The sequence below is a fragment of the Mustela lutreola genome, chromosome 1, assembly GCF_030435805.1.
Source record: "Mustela lutreola isolate mMusLut2 chromosome 1, mMusLut2.pri, whole genome shotgun sequence".
Lineage (NCBI taxonomy): Eukaryota > Metazoa > Chordata > Mammalia > Carnivora > Mustelidae > Mustela > Mustela lutreola.
In genome coordinates this window covers 91,189,618-91,206,795 of record NC_081290.1, presented here as the reverse complement: position 1 = coordinate 91,206,795, position 17,178 = coordinate 91,189,618, and the positions used below count along the sequence as shown (strand labels likewise).

Below are 17,178 nucleotides of genomic sequence, written 5' to 3'. Positions count from 1 at the left end.
ACTTGAAAATCCAGACCAGTTCCAGCAATGTCCAAAAATGTTTGCAGTGACATTTCTTTAGCAAGATTAGACATTACTCAGAAAGTCTCAGATCATTAAGAAAAGAGGTTTTCAAGAAAGCCTCCATTATTTGTTCCTTTATTTTATACATGTCTGGTGAAGGGGATTAGCCCACTTATTAGAGGGAACCACAATGCCTACACCTAGTTACCCCGGGATACTGTCAGCAAAGTTTGACTATGTTGTATTTTGGTGTTTATATACTTGCATATAAATACATAGTAAGATGTAAAGCAACTTCAAAAACCCTGGGTAATGACTTGTTTCTTGTTCGTGAACTAAGCCACATTCCACAGCAATGTGCTCTTGTCCTCCACTGTACTTCCCTGATGATAGCATTTATCATGTTGTCATAAACAATACCTGTTTAATTAACCATTTTCCATAGAAGATTGTAAGCTCTGTGAGGGAGGAATTGTTTTATTCTGTTTCTTTGCCAGAACTTAGCAAAGTTTCTGGTCTGTGGTCACACAGAGAAAAAAGCAGAGGTAAGAAAGAGAAAGGAAAGAAACCGAAAGAAAGAAAGAGAGAGAGAGAGGAAGGAAGGAAGAAAAAGAAAGGGAGAGAAGGAGGGAGGCCTGGAAGGAGAGAAAGAGGAAGGAGAAAGGGAAAGAAGAAGAAAGGAGAACAGAAACAAAAATAAAGCTAGCTGAGGTGCACCTCGGTGGCTCCGTCAGTTAAGCATGTGAATCTTGATTTCAGCTCAGGTCATGATTTCAGGGTCAGGAGATCAAACCCCAAGTCTACTTGTCCTTCTCCCTCTGTTCCTCTGCCCCCCTTCCTAAAATAAACAAGCAAACAAATAAATAAAATTTAAAGATAATAAAGCTAGCTGAGTGGCTCTTTTTCTTTTCTTTTTTAAAAAGATTTATTTCTTTATTTATTTGACAGAAAGAGAGAGAGAGAGAGAGAGAGAGAGATCACAAGTAGGTAGAGAGGCAGGCAGAGAGAGAGAGATGGGGAAGCAGGCTCCCCTGCTAAGCAGGGAGCCTGATGCGGGGCTCGAACCGAGGACCCTGAGATCATGACCTGAGCCGGAGGCAGAGGCTTAACCCACTGAGCCACCCAGGTGCCCCTGTTTCATATTCACAGTTAAAATAAGGAACTGGCCAATTCTTTGGACCTTTAAAAAATTCAGATGACGGGCACCTCGGTGGCTCAGTGGGTTAAAGCCTCTGCCTTCAGCTCAGGTCATGATCCCAAGGTCCTGGGATTGAGCCCTGCATCGGGCTCTCTGCTCAGTGGGGAACCTGCTTCCTCCTTTCTCTCTGCCTGCTTCTCTGCCTACTTGTGATCTCTGTCTGTCAAATGAATAAATAAAATATTTTCTAAAAAAAATTCAGATGAATGTTTTCTTCTGAATGTTTGTTATCAGAAACTGAGTTATTTATATCTTAAAATTTATATCAACATAAAGACTTCAGTATGTCCTTTGAGAAAATCAGGTACCCTCTCAAAGTTTTAAAAATCAAGAGGTTTATAATCTTGTTTCAGCTAATTTTTTAAAAAAAGATTCTATTTATTTATTTGACAGAGAGAGACACAGTGATCTGAGGCTCAATCCCTGGATTCTGGGATCATGATCTGAGCCAGAGGCAGACACCCAAGCCCAAGGACTGAGCCAGCCAGGCATCCTTTGTTTTAGCTAATTACGCAGAAAAAAAAAAATACATTTGGTTGCATTTTCCCAAGTAGAGAATAACTGGCTTTTAATTTTTAATAAAATAATTTATACTTCATTTCTTGTTCAGTTGAATCCTATCCCTCACTTTAGCCTAATGATTTCTTTTAATCCTCATTTTTTGTTGTTATTTACACAAATAGAGTCCTTCAAGATCTCCCAAGACCCTGCAAAACTGAAAAATTTTCAGTAGGTTAACTCTGATGGAATGTTCCTGAAAGTACATGTGTACTTTGTAAAACAAAAATATATAGTGATTATTGTAACTTGTAGCTAGATTGATATAGATTAAGTAAAATTCCATTAATTAGAACCCTCAGTCAACTGATTTATCATGGGTGTGTATATTTTGTTTTGGATTTATTTATTTTCTACATTCTGCATTTAAAAGAAAAAGGTAAAGAACTAAGAAAACAAGTAGATAGCATTAGTTTAGTAAGCAAAAACTGTATATTCAATAGTATATTGTTGGAATAGATGCTTACGATGATAATCCTTTAGATTAGCATTCATACTGACCTATTAGAATGTGACTAAGAATTTACAGGGGTGTCTGGGTGGCTCAGTTGGTTGGGCAACTACCTTCAGCTCAGTTCATGATCCTGGAGTCCTGGGATCAAGTCCCTCATCGGGCTCCCTGCTTGGTGGGGAGTCTGATTTTCCTTTTAACCCTCCCCCTCTCATGCTCTATCTCTCTCTCTCTCATGCTCTCTCTCAAATAAATAAATAAAATTTTAGAAAAAAAATTTATAGAGAGCCCGTTATGTGTGTAACATTGCATTAGGTACTCAGGCAGAAGCGTGTATGTGCTAACAACTGGACATTTATTAAGGATGTGTTATGTGCCAGGTGTAATGCTAAAGCTTTATCTGTGTTGCCTCATTTAATCCACACAAATATCACAGGAGGAAGATAATATTTTTTTTCCAGTATTACACATCCAGCAAGTAATGAAACAAGTAACTTGGAGGAGATTGCCTAGCTAGGATTTTAACACAAACTTGGTCCTGGATTTTTCTCTGTTGCTCTGGTTATGTTATTTTAGAACTTTCTTACCATCTTCCCCATTATTTCCTTCCCACCCCTGCTCTTGATCTATGTTGTGCATACTTTTGGTATCGCATTCATTTATTTTTTTAAAAGATTTATTTATTTATTAGAGAGAGAGAGAGAGCGTGAGCGTGCACGCAGATGTGGAGGAGGAGCAGAGGGAGAAAGAGGGAGAGAATCCCAAGCAGAACCCGTCATGTGGTCCCACCCCAGGACCCCCAGATCATAAAATCAAGAGTTGAGCCAAAATCAAGAGTTGGCGGCTCAACTAACTGAGTCAAACAGGTGCCCCTGTTACCATATTTATTATGTATTATATGGACAGAGTTTGCATCTTAAAAAAAAATACTTTGTCTTGGGATGCTTGGGTGGCTCAGTCAGTTATAAGCCTCTGCCTTTGGCTCCAATCATGATCTCAGGGTCTTAGGATCAGACTCCACATCAGGCTCCCTGAGCAAGGAGCTTGCTTCTCCCTCTGCCTGCTGTTCCCCCTGCTTGTAAATTCTCTCTCTCTGACATGAATAAATAAAACCTTTAAAACAAACAAAAAACCAACCCCCCCCAATTTGTTTTTCTCATTAGAACACTAGTTCTTTGAAGTCATGGTATAGGTCTTTTTCATATTGGTAGGAAAGAGTCTCCTAGCATAGCACCTGCCATTTAATAAGAATTTCATAAATATTTGGCAAGAAATGAGCAGTTGTATTTGGGTTTATCTCCTTCATTAGATCAGGACTACCTCAAGGATAAAGATGTATCTGACTTATAAATTCCTTACCCATGGTGATGACTCAAATGAATAGTTACTGAGTTAAATAAGGGTTAAAATGAGTGTTATTATGTTGTATTAACTAAGATATGAGAATACTGCCACATCTGATGCATATTTTCAAAAGGGTACCTGTAATACCTTCCAATTTAAAAAGAAGGTATTACAAGACCTTCCAATTTAAAAAGAACATTGTTGTGTTCTCAGAATAAACTTGAGAAATTAGAAACTCAGAGGTAAGGAACATGGACCCTCGTAGAATTTGTCTTGTCGGCATTCACAGACCTGTAAGTGGCAGAGCTGGAATGAGAATATAGGTCTTCTGACTCCTAGTTTGAGTTCTTGCCATGATAAGTAAAATATTTCACAGCTGACATTTCCATTTATGAGCATACTTAATACCACCATATCCAGGGTGATTAGGCTATTCTTTTTTTTTTTTTTTTTTAATACTTGTCGCCCTCGACCCACAAGGACGACAAGAAGCCTGGTTCGGTGTTAATGCTTCATTCCTTTGTTTAATGCTTCATCCCCCCTTTATTTCGTCAACTTCCTTAGCTTATATGCAGCAGGGTGACCAATAAGGGGCCAAGCAATGGGGAGAGCCAATGAGAGTCCTGTTACTATGCTGATTAAATTTGAAACAGCCAATGACTATGTCCTCCTTTAGGTGGGCTTCACCAGAACTTTTGTTGTTTACTTGCAGCGTATTTTGCTGGCAGTGAGCCAGGCACCATCTTGTAATGGCAGGGACTTTCCTGGCCGGAGGCAGTCCCCGACAATACTTATTGAACATTCACAAAATGGTAGGTTCCATTGTGAAAAATTTTATACATCTGTCCTGTACTCCCAAGAAATTTGACGCTCCCTAAAAGGGGGAAAAGAAAAAGCAATTCTATATGAATCCATATATCCATATATCCATACCACTTGTTTTCTCTGTGCTAAACTGTGCAATGATCTAGCTCTGCTGCACAGATCAGAAAAAGTCCAGAGTAAGTGAGGGATAGAAAATGATCTAAGCAAATCAGTGGAATCGCAGATTCTCCAGAACCAGGTCTACACCCAGTCTATAACTACTCACCTGGATACAGTAGTCTCTTTCCATTCCTGTGGTTCAGTGCATCTTGGATTGGGATTCCCAATGCATGCTCCAGATGTTTATAGAATGCCTACTATAGGACCAGTCTTACACATCATTAAAAAAAAAAAAATCAGCAAATAGTTGTTTATATTTTGGGGTAAAAACTCCTTACTCTATCAGTCATTAATTTCAATTTATTGAGGTACAGGGGCTCTTTATCCCTCCCTTGAATTAAACACTTCTCTGTTCAACGTGTCTATAGGTCCTCATTTTAGAAGGTGAATCTTGCATAGTGGAACGTTAAGTAAGTGTGCCAGGGGCTAACCATCACTTGATTTTGTGGTTACCCACAGCCTTGTAATCTTTTCCCTCTGTGGGTTATCTTTTTTCCTGACCCAAATGGCTTCCAAGCAGACTTCTAATAATATGCTTCCAACTATTTATAAGACTTTTCACTTCCAAGACCTCAGAATGTTCAAAAATAGATAAGAGTGGTTTTTTTTTTTTTTCTTTTTGACATATCTGTATTCAGAGATAGAGGCAGCATTGACCCCTAAGGGATAAGGTAGCATTTAGAGTGAGATTCAAAGAAGATTCTGGCTTAGGAGAAGAAGTGCTCTCAAAAGCTTCTCATACATGCTGTCAAAAATATAGAGCCGAGAGTTCTGAAGTTGTAAATATACTTGTTTATATGTGATAGGTTTTTTTAAAAATTTTATTTATTTGAGAGATAGTGTGTGTGTGTGTGTGTGTGAGAGAGAGAGAGAGAGAGACAGAGAGAGAGAGAATGAGCGGGGAGGAGGGGCAGAGGGAGAGGGAGAAGCAGGCTCCCCACTGAGCAGGGAACCCAATGCCAGGCTTGATCCCAGGACCCTGAGATCATGCCCTGAGCCAAAGCAGACAGATGCCTAACTGACTGAACCACCCAGGTGTCACTGTGATGGGTTATTGTTAATTTAAAAAAAATCATCTATAAAAGTGAGCATTTTGAAGTAATTTATCTCCTACTACTTATAAAATTTCAATTCCTTTGAATGATTCTTGCTTACTGTAGCCAACAATATCTAGATTTCATGCACTACAGATAATTTTATTCTGGCTGAATAAGAAACTTTCATGGGAATTGGGCACAGAACCTATTTAAGGCTGGGATTTACCCCAAAATGGTGCTTTCTGTGTGAACATGAGGTTGAAAGGTAAGAACTTCTTTTCTGCGATTTAAAACCAGAAATATTAAATAACCATTGTTAATGAAATTGATAGACAAATGCTTGACAGTACATAGGCATTATCATATCAGAACAAGAACCCACCTTTCTAGAGTGTTTCTTACACATTTTCCAAGCACCCTGTTGGGTGGTCTCTGCAACATTTCCCATTCCTCTGTGTCTGGCTGTAGGAGTCTTCTGCAAACAGCAATCATGTGAAGAAATGTACTAGAACATGCTCTACCCTGAAAAGCTACAATTTTATTTTTAAGCCAGAACTTGCTGAAATCCATTTTTCTAAGAGGAGAACTGAGTAAAAGGACATAAAAATAAATTTTAAGGGAAAGGAACAAGTGAAACTATTTTATCTTGGCACTGAAAAAGAAAAGTTTTGAATTGTCTTGAATTCTTTGAATTCAACTGAAAGGAAAGCCTTACTTGGTTTTAGGGATATTCTGGCAAAACAATATTTATCACAGGTTTCTAGAGCTGGAATCTATGAGATTCACTAAAATAAGAACCAGGTATAACCTTTAAGTAATGTTACATAGGGTAGCACATCCTAGAATTTTTGTTGCAATGCTACACGGAGAAAATGAAAATATTTCTGTTGCATTTTGGGTAACAGATAAGCTGCTCCTGGCCAGACACTCCTGATATATGGTCTTGGTCTACCTGGAGTCCTACCCAACTCTCCTGAGGACTGAAAAAAAAAAATTTTTTTTTTCAACATACTCATGGGCCACAAGCCAGCAGGCAAAATTAATGCTAATATTTGGTTTTAGTATAAGTCTTTGAATTTCACTATTTATTTTAAAATTTATATATAGGCATAGATGAGTAAAGACTAGTAAAATTTGAACCTGGATGTGGGTCAAAAACCATTCTATAGAATCAAAATATGAAATATTGAGATGTAGCATGCAAAGTACTTTATGGTTCTTATAGTTTTAGTGTTGCAAAGTTATCAAAACTTTAAACAAATTGAGAAATTATATAAGCATTTAATATAGTCAACTCACAAAGGCATTAACACTGCAGGATTTATGAATTGATTATAGCTGCTTTTTTTTCTTCTGTTGACAGTAACCCTGCGGGGGATGGAGAGAGACGAATTGAGTTTGTGCATGTGGAATGAAAAGTTTTCTATAAAACTGCTTGAATCTGTTTTAAATGCTTAGTAATTTTTTAGTTGAAATTTCGGCAAACATGCTTTATTCTGAAAGAGATACTAATGGTCCTGAGACCCAAATGGAGATTTTTATGATTCTCAGGGACCAATATTAGAGAAATCTCTTGGTTGCTAAGTGGATCTCTTGATGCACCATGTAACTGGTTTCCTTTTCACTTTCTTTCTGAGAATGGGTCACTTTACACATATTTGGGTAAGAATCAGAGTTAGGAATCCATTGTTTTCATGTGTGGAAAACACAAACGGCTTAAGAGACTTCACTGGGTCATGTAATGGAAAAGGCCATTGGGAGAACTGGCTTTAGGCAGGGCTTGATCTGCTGGTGTCCATGACATGAAAGGTCCAGGTCTTTGCCTGTTGTCTTTGTTCACATCATTCCTGTGTGGTCCCAAGATGTCTACCAATTATTACGGCTTCTCTATCTCTTTTCCCTGTGGTGGAAATAAAACATATCTGTCCCACATTCCTAAGAAATCAGATTGGATTAAATCACATGGTCACCCCTAAACCAATCATCATGGCCAGAGAAATGGAATGCACTAATTACTTAGTCTAACCGCTCCCCCACAATTTCCAATGTGATGCCGGTGAACTACACAAGTCATCCAATGGAAATTTATGACTGTTAGAGTTATCTGTAAGAAGAATGAATGCTAGAGAAAATCATTACATGGTGAATTTTAGAAATAGAAGGAGAGTTTAGAATCTTTAGCTAAATGCCTTTCTGATTGATCAATCTTTACAAAAAAAGTAAAATGGTCATTTAGTCTCTGTGGGTATCACTAATGACAGTGAGTCACTCTAGCTTGTTTGATTTTTGAACAGTTGTATTAGGAAAGGCTTTCTTTACCTTGAGCAAAAGCCCCTTGTCCTTCATCAGTTGGACCCCGTTTTGCTATTTGTGGCCACAAAAAGTAAATTCAATTCTTCTTCAATGTAGACTTTTTGTATAAATTGAAGATAGTTAAGATAGTCATCCTTATTCTTTCCTCTCCAGGCTCAACATCCCCATGATCTCATCTGTTATTGATGTTGAAAGGTTTAAAATAGCCTCACTCTTTTGGCCTCTCTTCTATTTATGAATTCTGGCTAATTAATTCCAAACTCAGACACACTCTTCCATATACTGAAAGAAAGACTCCCAATGTGGCTATTGAAAAGTGGTTTATTGCCATATGTGTGAGCAGAAAGATATTGAGGAAAAGGAGGCTAAATCTCTTGAAACAATTTTTTAAAAAGATTTTATTTATTTATGAGAGAGAGTGAGAGAGAAAGAGCAAGAGAGTGAGAAAGAGAAAATGAGTAGTGGGGGAGGGGCAGAGGGAGAAGCAGACTCTTCATCAAGCAATCCCAGGACCCTGGGACAAAGATATGAGCCAAAGGCAGATGCTTAACTGATTGAGCCACCTAGGTACTCCAAGGAGGCCAAATCTCATGGAGAATAACTTGAACAGCAATCTATAGAAGAAGCCAGTCTCAGGACTAGTTACTTAAATTAAATTATCTGTAGCTAGAATGTGTTCAGAAAATATGTTTTGGGATATGATTCCTCAAATCTTTAACCATTAACATTGGGTTTAATTACTGATTTTTTTTTTGTTGGAGTTTTGATATATAATTTGTAAAACATTATGAATTATTAGTATTTTGATAAATAAGTACCTAATATATATGATATCTATATATAATAATATATAGATATTTGTGTATATATTGTATATATAATGTATATATATTCAAATATAAATATATATATTCTATTTTGTTTTTTTAAATAATTCTCTTTATTTTGTCTTATAAAAATGAAATAGGAAGTAGTACATCAAGATGTGTGGTCATTTGTCATGAGAGAACTCTCAGTTCTCTTCTTCATGTAAACGTTCTCCAGCACAGTGACAGCCTCCCAGGAGCCACAACTTGAAGCACTTGAGTATCATGAAAAATTTATAATGGTATTAATTCTAAGAAAGCACTGGTCCCACTCAGACACAGGAAAGTGGGAAGGAGTTGAGCACTGATTTAAGGAACACCTCTGATGAGGTTTTGGCATGCCTTCTTTTTCATCTGGTCTGCCACCAGCTCCTGTAACCTTACTTATACAATACACTGTGGGCATGCTCTCTCTCTTCCAGCTTCACTGCCACCACTAGCCCAAGCATCATCCCAACCATTTGGGACTCCTGCCATGGCCTCCAGCCTAGTCTCTTCCCATCCTCCAGTCCATTGTCCAAACAGTAGCCAGACAAATTTAAAATGCAAATAGTATCATGTCTCTCTTTACTCATATAAAGGTCTTGAGTTGCTTTTCATTGTACTTGGGATGATAGAAAATCCTTCACCAGTCTTTGAGGTTCTGCCTACTCGTCCAAGCGCATTTCTCTCCATTCTCTCAGTTGTTCAGTACATTCCAGATATACTTACTTTCTTTTAGTTCCATTACTGAAATAAACTCTTTTCTGCCTCAGGGCTCTTGCATATGCCCTCTTTGCTGCTTAGAACACTCCCCAATTCTTTGCCTCTCTACATCCTACTAATCATTAGCTCTTACCCCAAGGGTTCTTAACTCTCCTTTCTTCCCTGACAGCCCCACTTCAGACCCTGTGTTTTATTCTCTAACAATATCCTCTACCTATCTTTCAGAGCACCTATGTATGTATTGTTTGAATGTCTGAAGTTCACCTCAGCTAGTAGACCACAGGTTGCAGGCGGAGTAGGTTGGCTCACTATTGGATTTCCAAGATGTGGTCGAGCTACATGGGTTTGAATCCTTGTGCCCTGACATGGCAACTCTACCATGAATACTCAGCCTCAGTTTCTTCACCTGTGCAATAGAAAATATAGTAATATATTTTTTACAGGAGTATTGCAAGGATCAAACTACAAATTCCATGTAAAGTGCTATATAGAGTACCTGGCACGTAATAGGTATTCAGTCTATATTGGTTATTACTATATTATTGCTTTTAGGATATATTATTGTCAGCAAAAGCTGCTAGGAAATTGTTTTAGTTTCTTGAATAATTTTTAAAAGTTTCTTGAATAATTTTAAAAATTAAATAAATAGTTTAATAATTCTACAAGTTAGAATAGCACTAAAATACTTTTTTTTTTTTTTTTTTAAGATTTTGTTTATTTGACAGAGAGAAAGAGAGCACAAGCAGGCAGAGAGACAGGGAAGCAGGCTACCTGCTAAGCAGAGAGCCCAATGCGGGGCTCGATCCCAGGACCCTGGGACCATGACCCGAGCTGAAGGCAGAGGCTTAAACTACTGAGCAACCCAGGTGCCCCAAAATACATGTTTTTTAACTGATAGCTTCCCTGTTCATTTATAATTGTCTAATATTTCAGCTTAGCAATGCTAAAACATAATTTAACCTGTTTCAGAGGTTTTCAAATATGTTGGGTTTTTTTAATGTGCAGATTATATAACACTTATTTTCAGATGCTTAGAAAAATAATCCATTGCTACTTTTTATTTTTCCATTGAGATTTCTTAGTTTAGCAGATTTTTTAAAAGAATTAATTAATTAATTAATTAATTAATTAAGAGTGTGAGTGGGTCTGGGGGATGGGTGGGAAGGGGCAGAGGGAGAGGGAGAGAGAGAATGTCAAGTGGACTCTGGACTGAGCACAGAGGCCAATATAGGGCTTGATCCCAAGACCCCGAGATCATGACCTGAGCAGAAATCAAGAGTTAGACACTTAGCCCACTGAGCCACCCCAGGTGCCCCAGTTCAGTAGGTTTTAAATGCAGGGGAAACTGGTTGGGTCTCTTGACAAAGAAATGTTTTGTTTTTAAAAACTTCAGCTTTTGGAGAATAATGGCAATTTTTCCTTTGTTTCTTTCCTTCTCTTCATCATGGGATTTTCATGGGGGAGACTTTTATACCTTTGGTGAGATCTATAGAGGAAAAATACCAGTTAGTGTAAAAGGATTATGACAGTGTATAGATTTTCTCTGTCAGACACCTTTCTTTGGGTAAATATTTGTATGAAATGAGGCACAGAATTTAAAATAGCCCTAAAGAAGCCGCATACTCTCCTTGACAACAACAACAAAAAAAACGTTTGTGTATTAACAGTTGGTTTAACAGTGTCTGGCAGAGAGAAATAAAGACAAAAATATACTTTGGTCCCATAATATTTATAGCATTGCCAGTTTAATCATTGTGCCCTATTTAGGAATATTTTTTGAGTGAGCTTTATTTTAATGTCCAAGAACACAGTCGTAAGTTGGTGGCAGGGAAGCTCAGTCTCTGCAAAAGTCAAGAGAATACATTTCTGTGCTCGTCCATGAAGGACTGAGAAGGCCCTCGCATTGTAAAACTCGTGCATTCTTGTACATCTTGACATAGAAGACATCAGTAACGATGGGACAGCCACTTGGAAATGTTGTGTTCTGTTTAATATGCTTTTGTAATAAACACTGTCTTCATGAGTTTATAAGTGAGAAAGGCAAGAGATTCCATTCTGTAGTTCTGAGTAATGCATATCCACATATGGCAGCAGCTTGTTTGTATGGGACGCCCATTGTTAGAGAACGAGCTGCTCCCCAGAATGCACATATTCCAGATAGCCAGAAGTTCAGCTGAAATGCATAATTACTTTACATTTTGAATCTTTCTAACATTTATATAACCTTTGGTGTAAAAGCTAAAAACCAAAAATAATTTCCGTTGTACTATAAATCTATCAAAAATGTCCACATATTCTCTTGGCTTACTGAGAGTTCTATCTGTTTTAATTTAGCCTCCTTGTAGACTCCATGTTCTCACAGGGACATCACTTTCTGATTTGTACTGTGTTAAAGTTTGTGAACATGTCGGCACTTACACCGAGGGACACTAGACTGCCATATACAAAGCTTTTTAGCTTCTTCTCTTTCATTTTAAGTTCTCTGTGAGAGTATGTGTGCCTCTAGTTCCATCTCCCGTCTGTTTTTTAACCACTGGTGGGTTAGAAAATGTATTAGAATTATTTCCAAAACAAGAGTAAATTGGCTTCAAGTGATTGCATAAGGACCACTCTATGCATCAAGCATGATAACTTACTTTTCTTCTTTGATTCAACAAAGACAAATTGAATGTCTACTTTGTGCTCATTATTGGACTGGGGACACCGTGGTGAGAATGGTGTCTGCCATCGGGGGGACATGCATCTGCCGAGACTCATGCTGTAACAGAGGAGGGACACTTATTCCTACCTGGGGATTGTCAAAGAAAGCACTACAAAAGAGACAGTGGTTCAAAGTGAGTTTTCAGCAAAGAAGCCTGACAGAATAGTTTTTCAGATGAATAAGGTAGTGATGCGGGGGGCGGGGAGGTGGAAGGAGATGGAGAAGTGAGAATTCCAGGCAAAAGTTTGCCCTCCTACCTCTCCTGTCACTCCGTCTCAGTCTTCCCTGATGGCTCCTCTTCTTCTTGTTGATTAATGTGGATGTTTCTCTTGCTTCTGACTGAACTCTTTTCCTGTCATTCAACTCATTTTTCCAGCATCATTCATAGCTACCATTTCCATTTCTTGGAGGTGATTTTTCAATTGTTTAGACATTATTTTTAAGTGTTCTATCTCTAGAGCATCATCTCTCTTCTCGTTCCAGACCATCATATCCAAATGAATTCCGGACATCTATTTTTTTTTAAGATTATTTATTTATTTATTTGACAGACAGAGATCACAAGTAGGCAGAGAGAGAGGAGGATGCAGGCCCCCTGTGGAGCAGAGAGCCCGATGTGGGGCTCGATCCCCGGACCCCAAGATCATGACCTGAGCTGAAGGCAGAGGCTTAACCTCTGAGCCACCCAGGTGCTCCCCGGACATCTATTTTTATGTCTGATAGACATCTCAAGTTCAAAACCCCCCTAAATCTGAATCTCCCCCTGGGTCATTTACCTCACTGAAAGGACTACTAGACCCATCTAACCAGTTCTTTAAGTCAGAAATCTTGGCTTCTTCCTTGCTCCTTTCTTTTAATTCAGCAATGCTGTTCGGGTCTTCATCTTGAACATCTTTTTAATTTATCAACTTCTGTTCATTCCCAATCACCAGTTTCACTCAGGAAACTATCAATCTTCTCCTACATTGCTTTTAAAACCTAGGGGCGCCTGGGTGGCTCAGTGGGTTAAAGCCTCTGCCTTCGGCTCAGGTCATGATCTCAGGGTCCTGGGATCGAGCCCCGCATTGGGCTCTCTGCTCTGCAGGGAGCCTGCTTCCTCCTCTTTCTCTGCCTGCCTCTCTACCTACTTGTGATCTCTGTCTGTCAAATAAATAAATAAAATCTTTAAAAAAAAATAAAAAATAAAAAAATAAAACCTACTACCTGGAGGCACCTGGGTGGCTCAGTCAGTTAAGCATCTGCCTTCAGCTCAGGTCATGATTCTGGAGTCCTGGGATCAAACCCTGTCAGGTTCCTTGCTCTGTGGGGAGCTTGCTTCTCCCTCTTCCTCTGTCTGCTGCCCTCCCTGCTTGTGCTCTCTCTCTCTCTCTCTCTCTCCCTCTCTCTGTTGAATAAGTAAATAAAATCTTAAAAAAAAAAAAATATATATATATATATATATATATATATATATATATGACTTTAAGTTCATTTAGAGCTTGTAACTCCAAAATTGTTCTCTTTATATTGGAGTTGTCTTCTCAAGACTACATGCTGCTCTTGATCAAAGACATGATGTCACACCATTTCAGAACTGTCTTCAGAGCTTGTGTCATGTTCTTTTGAATAACATCAGGAGTTGCAAACATTGTCGTCTAAAGCAGGTAGCTTGATTTTAGGGGGAAAAGAATCAAGTGATTCGAAACTGCATACAGCAAATAAGGAAAATAATCCTTGTTCCTAAAGCCATGTTCATAAAAATTGAGGATGGGCTATAAATTCAATAAATCTGACTCTAAAGGCAATTCCAAAAGGAGTTTAGAAATGTTTTGAGCTATGTCAACATCACTGGAGTGAGTTTTCAGGAGAAATGCTTACATTGCGATGTGCATGTCTCGAAGCATTACTTGATGGTCATGTGGCTTTCAGTACCACAGATGTGTGGAAGTAGCACCAAGTTTGTGTATGACTGGATTTCTGATAGAGCAAGAATGTTTAGGATGGGTCTTATTGCACTTTTTATGTGTTAAAGTTTAATTTTTAAGCTTTGATCCCACATTTCAAAATTGAAATTTCTACTATAGGCAAGAAGGTTATTTATCTTTGAAGTTTTTTCCTCAGATGTTAGCTTTACTTTGGACATTTAGGCCTGATCTAGAACAGCTTTTCAGTGTCAAATCAAGAGCATGTTTAGGGTAATTGAGGATAGATTGGTGTTGTAGTGGACGAATTGATGAAATTACAAGTCTGCTCCTAATACTGATGCATCACCGTTAGCCTAAGACTGTCCAGATTTTAAACCTGAAAGTTTTCTGGGAAACCTGTCAGTCCTGGGCAAATCAAGACAGTTACCCACTGCCATTGTCTTAGCTAGCTCCTCCATTCTTTTTGGACTATTTGCAGTGAAAACAAAACAATGACTCAATCGTAAACAAAGGACAGGGCACATACATCTTGGAGTTCGCACAGCAACTGAACTCAAACAGCAGCATAGCTTAGCTGAAAGTAGGTTGGGCTAATCACTATCTTTTATGCTGATTCAACTGAAGTCAAGTTCTACTTCAATAACAGCAACAATACAGAGATAGTAATACAATCGTTTACATTTTACCTATCATGCTTACTGTATTTGTTGTGGTTCTTGAGTAGAGATATTTTGACAAGTTATATCGTTGGGCAAGGAAATAATTGGCTTATTTGGTTCTTCAAAGTCTTTGTAAGTAGATCTAACAATTATCCATGATGTGTGAAAAATAAATTATAGTGGAGTTTGAGTTAACATTAAAGATATACATTATTGAGGGAGAATTTAGGGCTCTACAGATAGGAGATAGAGCACTGAAGTCATGAGGAGCTGCTTTTGTATTTTGCCTTGCCATTGACCAGTGTGTAACTTTGAATTTGTTACTCTAAACTTCAGGTTCCTCGTAAAACAAACAATAGGGACAATTATGGTACCGGTCTCCTGGAATTGCTGTTTATTAAATGATAATGAATATGTAATACTCAAGTTGTGCCCAGCACATAGAAGGTATTCAAGAAATAGGAGCCATTATTATTGGCACCTATCAGAAGTTTTGTGAGTAGTATTCTGACTATATTCTAGAGTCATGCTGTGTCTTTAATTTCTAATTTCCTATCCATTGCTCTGCAGAAGGATCATGTTTTTAAAATACACAAAGAGCACAGAGAATTCTGATAAAAAATGTCTTACTACTTATCAGTCTAGGTTCCAAAATCAGAGTAGTGTTACTATAGGAGAATATTAATAGAAATAAATCACCCATGACGTAAAACTCTTTGCAGTCTCCAAAACAAGATGAGTTAAAGAAAAAAAAGAAATTCTAAAAACGAAACCTGCACAATTAAAAGAAAAAAAAAGACTTGAACTACTCTCATGTATACCTTACAGTGACTTTATGTATATCTTTAGTTTATCTTTCAAGGCAGACTACATCAAAACTTATGTTACTTGGGACAAGAAAATAAAGATCTGTTATTCATATCTATTAAGCTAAAGATGTTAGAAACCAAGACATGACATTCCAAGGTAGTTGCTACACAGGTTATTTGATTTAATTCTATTTTATTTAATTCTATTTTATTTATTTATTTGAGAGAGCATGCAAGCAGGGGGAGGGGCAGAGGGAGAAGAAGAATCAGGCTCCCCACTGAGCAAGGAGCCTGATATGGGGCTTGATTCTAGGACCCTGGGATCGTAACCTGAGCCAGAGGCAGATGTTTAACCAACTGAACCACCCACGTGCCCGACTACACTGGTTTTAAAAAGTAAGATGATATGTCCAAAATTCTCCTATTTAGCTATTTTCCAAAGTTCCTTGATATATTGAGTTCAAAATTAGAGTGTTACATATATGGAATCAAAATAATCCACAATTTTTCTCTCCCAGATTTCTCTTATAGCTAGTTTGAAAGTGGCTACTTGAATAGTTTAAATACTAATGGGAAAATCCCCGGAGAAAGCAAGATGTGTCTGTTGTAGGGCATTGTAAATAAAGGTAGGTTGAGATCATGTAGTCATCTACCAAGATAATCAGAGGCAGACTGAAGGGAAAGGAAAGGGAAGAATGGGGCCCCAGTCAGTTAAGGGGCCATGGCCGCCTTTGGCTCAGGTCATGATCCCAGGGTCCTGGATTCAAGCCCCACATCAAGCCCCATATTGGGCTTCCTGTTCAATGGGGAGCCTGCCTCTCCTTCTCTCTCTCTCCCTCTGCCTCTCTGCCTGCTTGTGCTCTCTGTCTGTCAAATTAAATAAAATCTTTTTTAAAAAAAAAAAGAAAAGGAAAAGGAAGGGTAGGCACACAAAGCAACTTCCATCCAGAACGTTCCCTACATAAAATACCATAAGTAGGTCCAGATGCCATAAACTTAAAAATATGTGTTCTGCTGCAGTGTATATGGGTTTTATTTTCTGTGTGAGACCTGACATTAGAAAGAAAGGTAAGACATCAAGCAGAAACAACACTTTCTCACCAAGTGAGTGAGTGGTCAAGATGTGCTATTTGGTAAATTCCAATGCTATTTTGAAAACAGCTGACAGATGATTAAGAGAGGTCACTGACTTTCTCATTCTTTTTGTGACCCAGTTTTAGACAACTGCCACCCAAAAAGAAGAGAACAGCTATCAAAGACTGTCACAGTCTGGCAATCAGGTCCCAGCTTAGGCTCTGCCTTCCTCTGTGAGCCCTATATATCATTGCTCACTCTCTGTTGCATTCTAACTACAAAATTAAAATAGTAATTGGTACCTCCTTTTATATTCTTTAAACTTTATTTGAATTGCTACAGTGCATTGTATGTCTTCATTAATGTTGTTGTAGATTGCAAAATCCTAGAAAATTACACTAAAATATGTTAGTCTCCTAATTTCACTCTAATGTTGCACATGCATTATGATACAATTTAGCATGTTCTCATTTCTAAATCATTTATATAAAGTATAGAGAGAATTCTCTGAGTATTTCTTTTTTTTAAAGATTTTATTTGTTTGACAGACAGAGATCACAAGTAAGCAGAGA

At 38.0% G+C, this 17,178-nt stretch overlaps 1 protein-coding gene across 3 annotated transcripts in view; it reads left to right on the top strand.

The window, feature by feature from the left end:
- The window catches only part of SYNPO2 (synaptopodin 2), a 177,225-nt gene that overhangs the window by 43,820 nt on the left and 116,227 nt on the right, over nt 1-17,178 (top strand). The window contains exon 1 of one of the 3 annotated variants that reach the window (XM_059169565.1): nt 4,283-4,366. The exons of the other annotated variants lie outside the window; for them this stretch is intronic. Coding sequence (XP_059025548.1) covers nt 4,304-4,366 — 63 coding nt within the window. The 5' untranslated portion in view covers nt 4,283-4,303. Of the gene's footprint in view, nt 1-4,282; nt 4,367-17,178 lie in introns of those variants that run through there. 3 annotated transcript variants of the gene reach the window in all.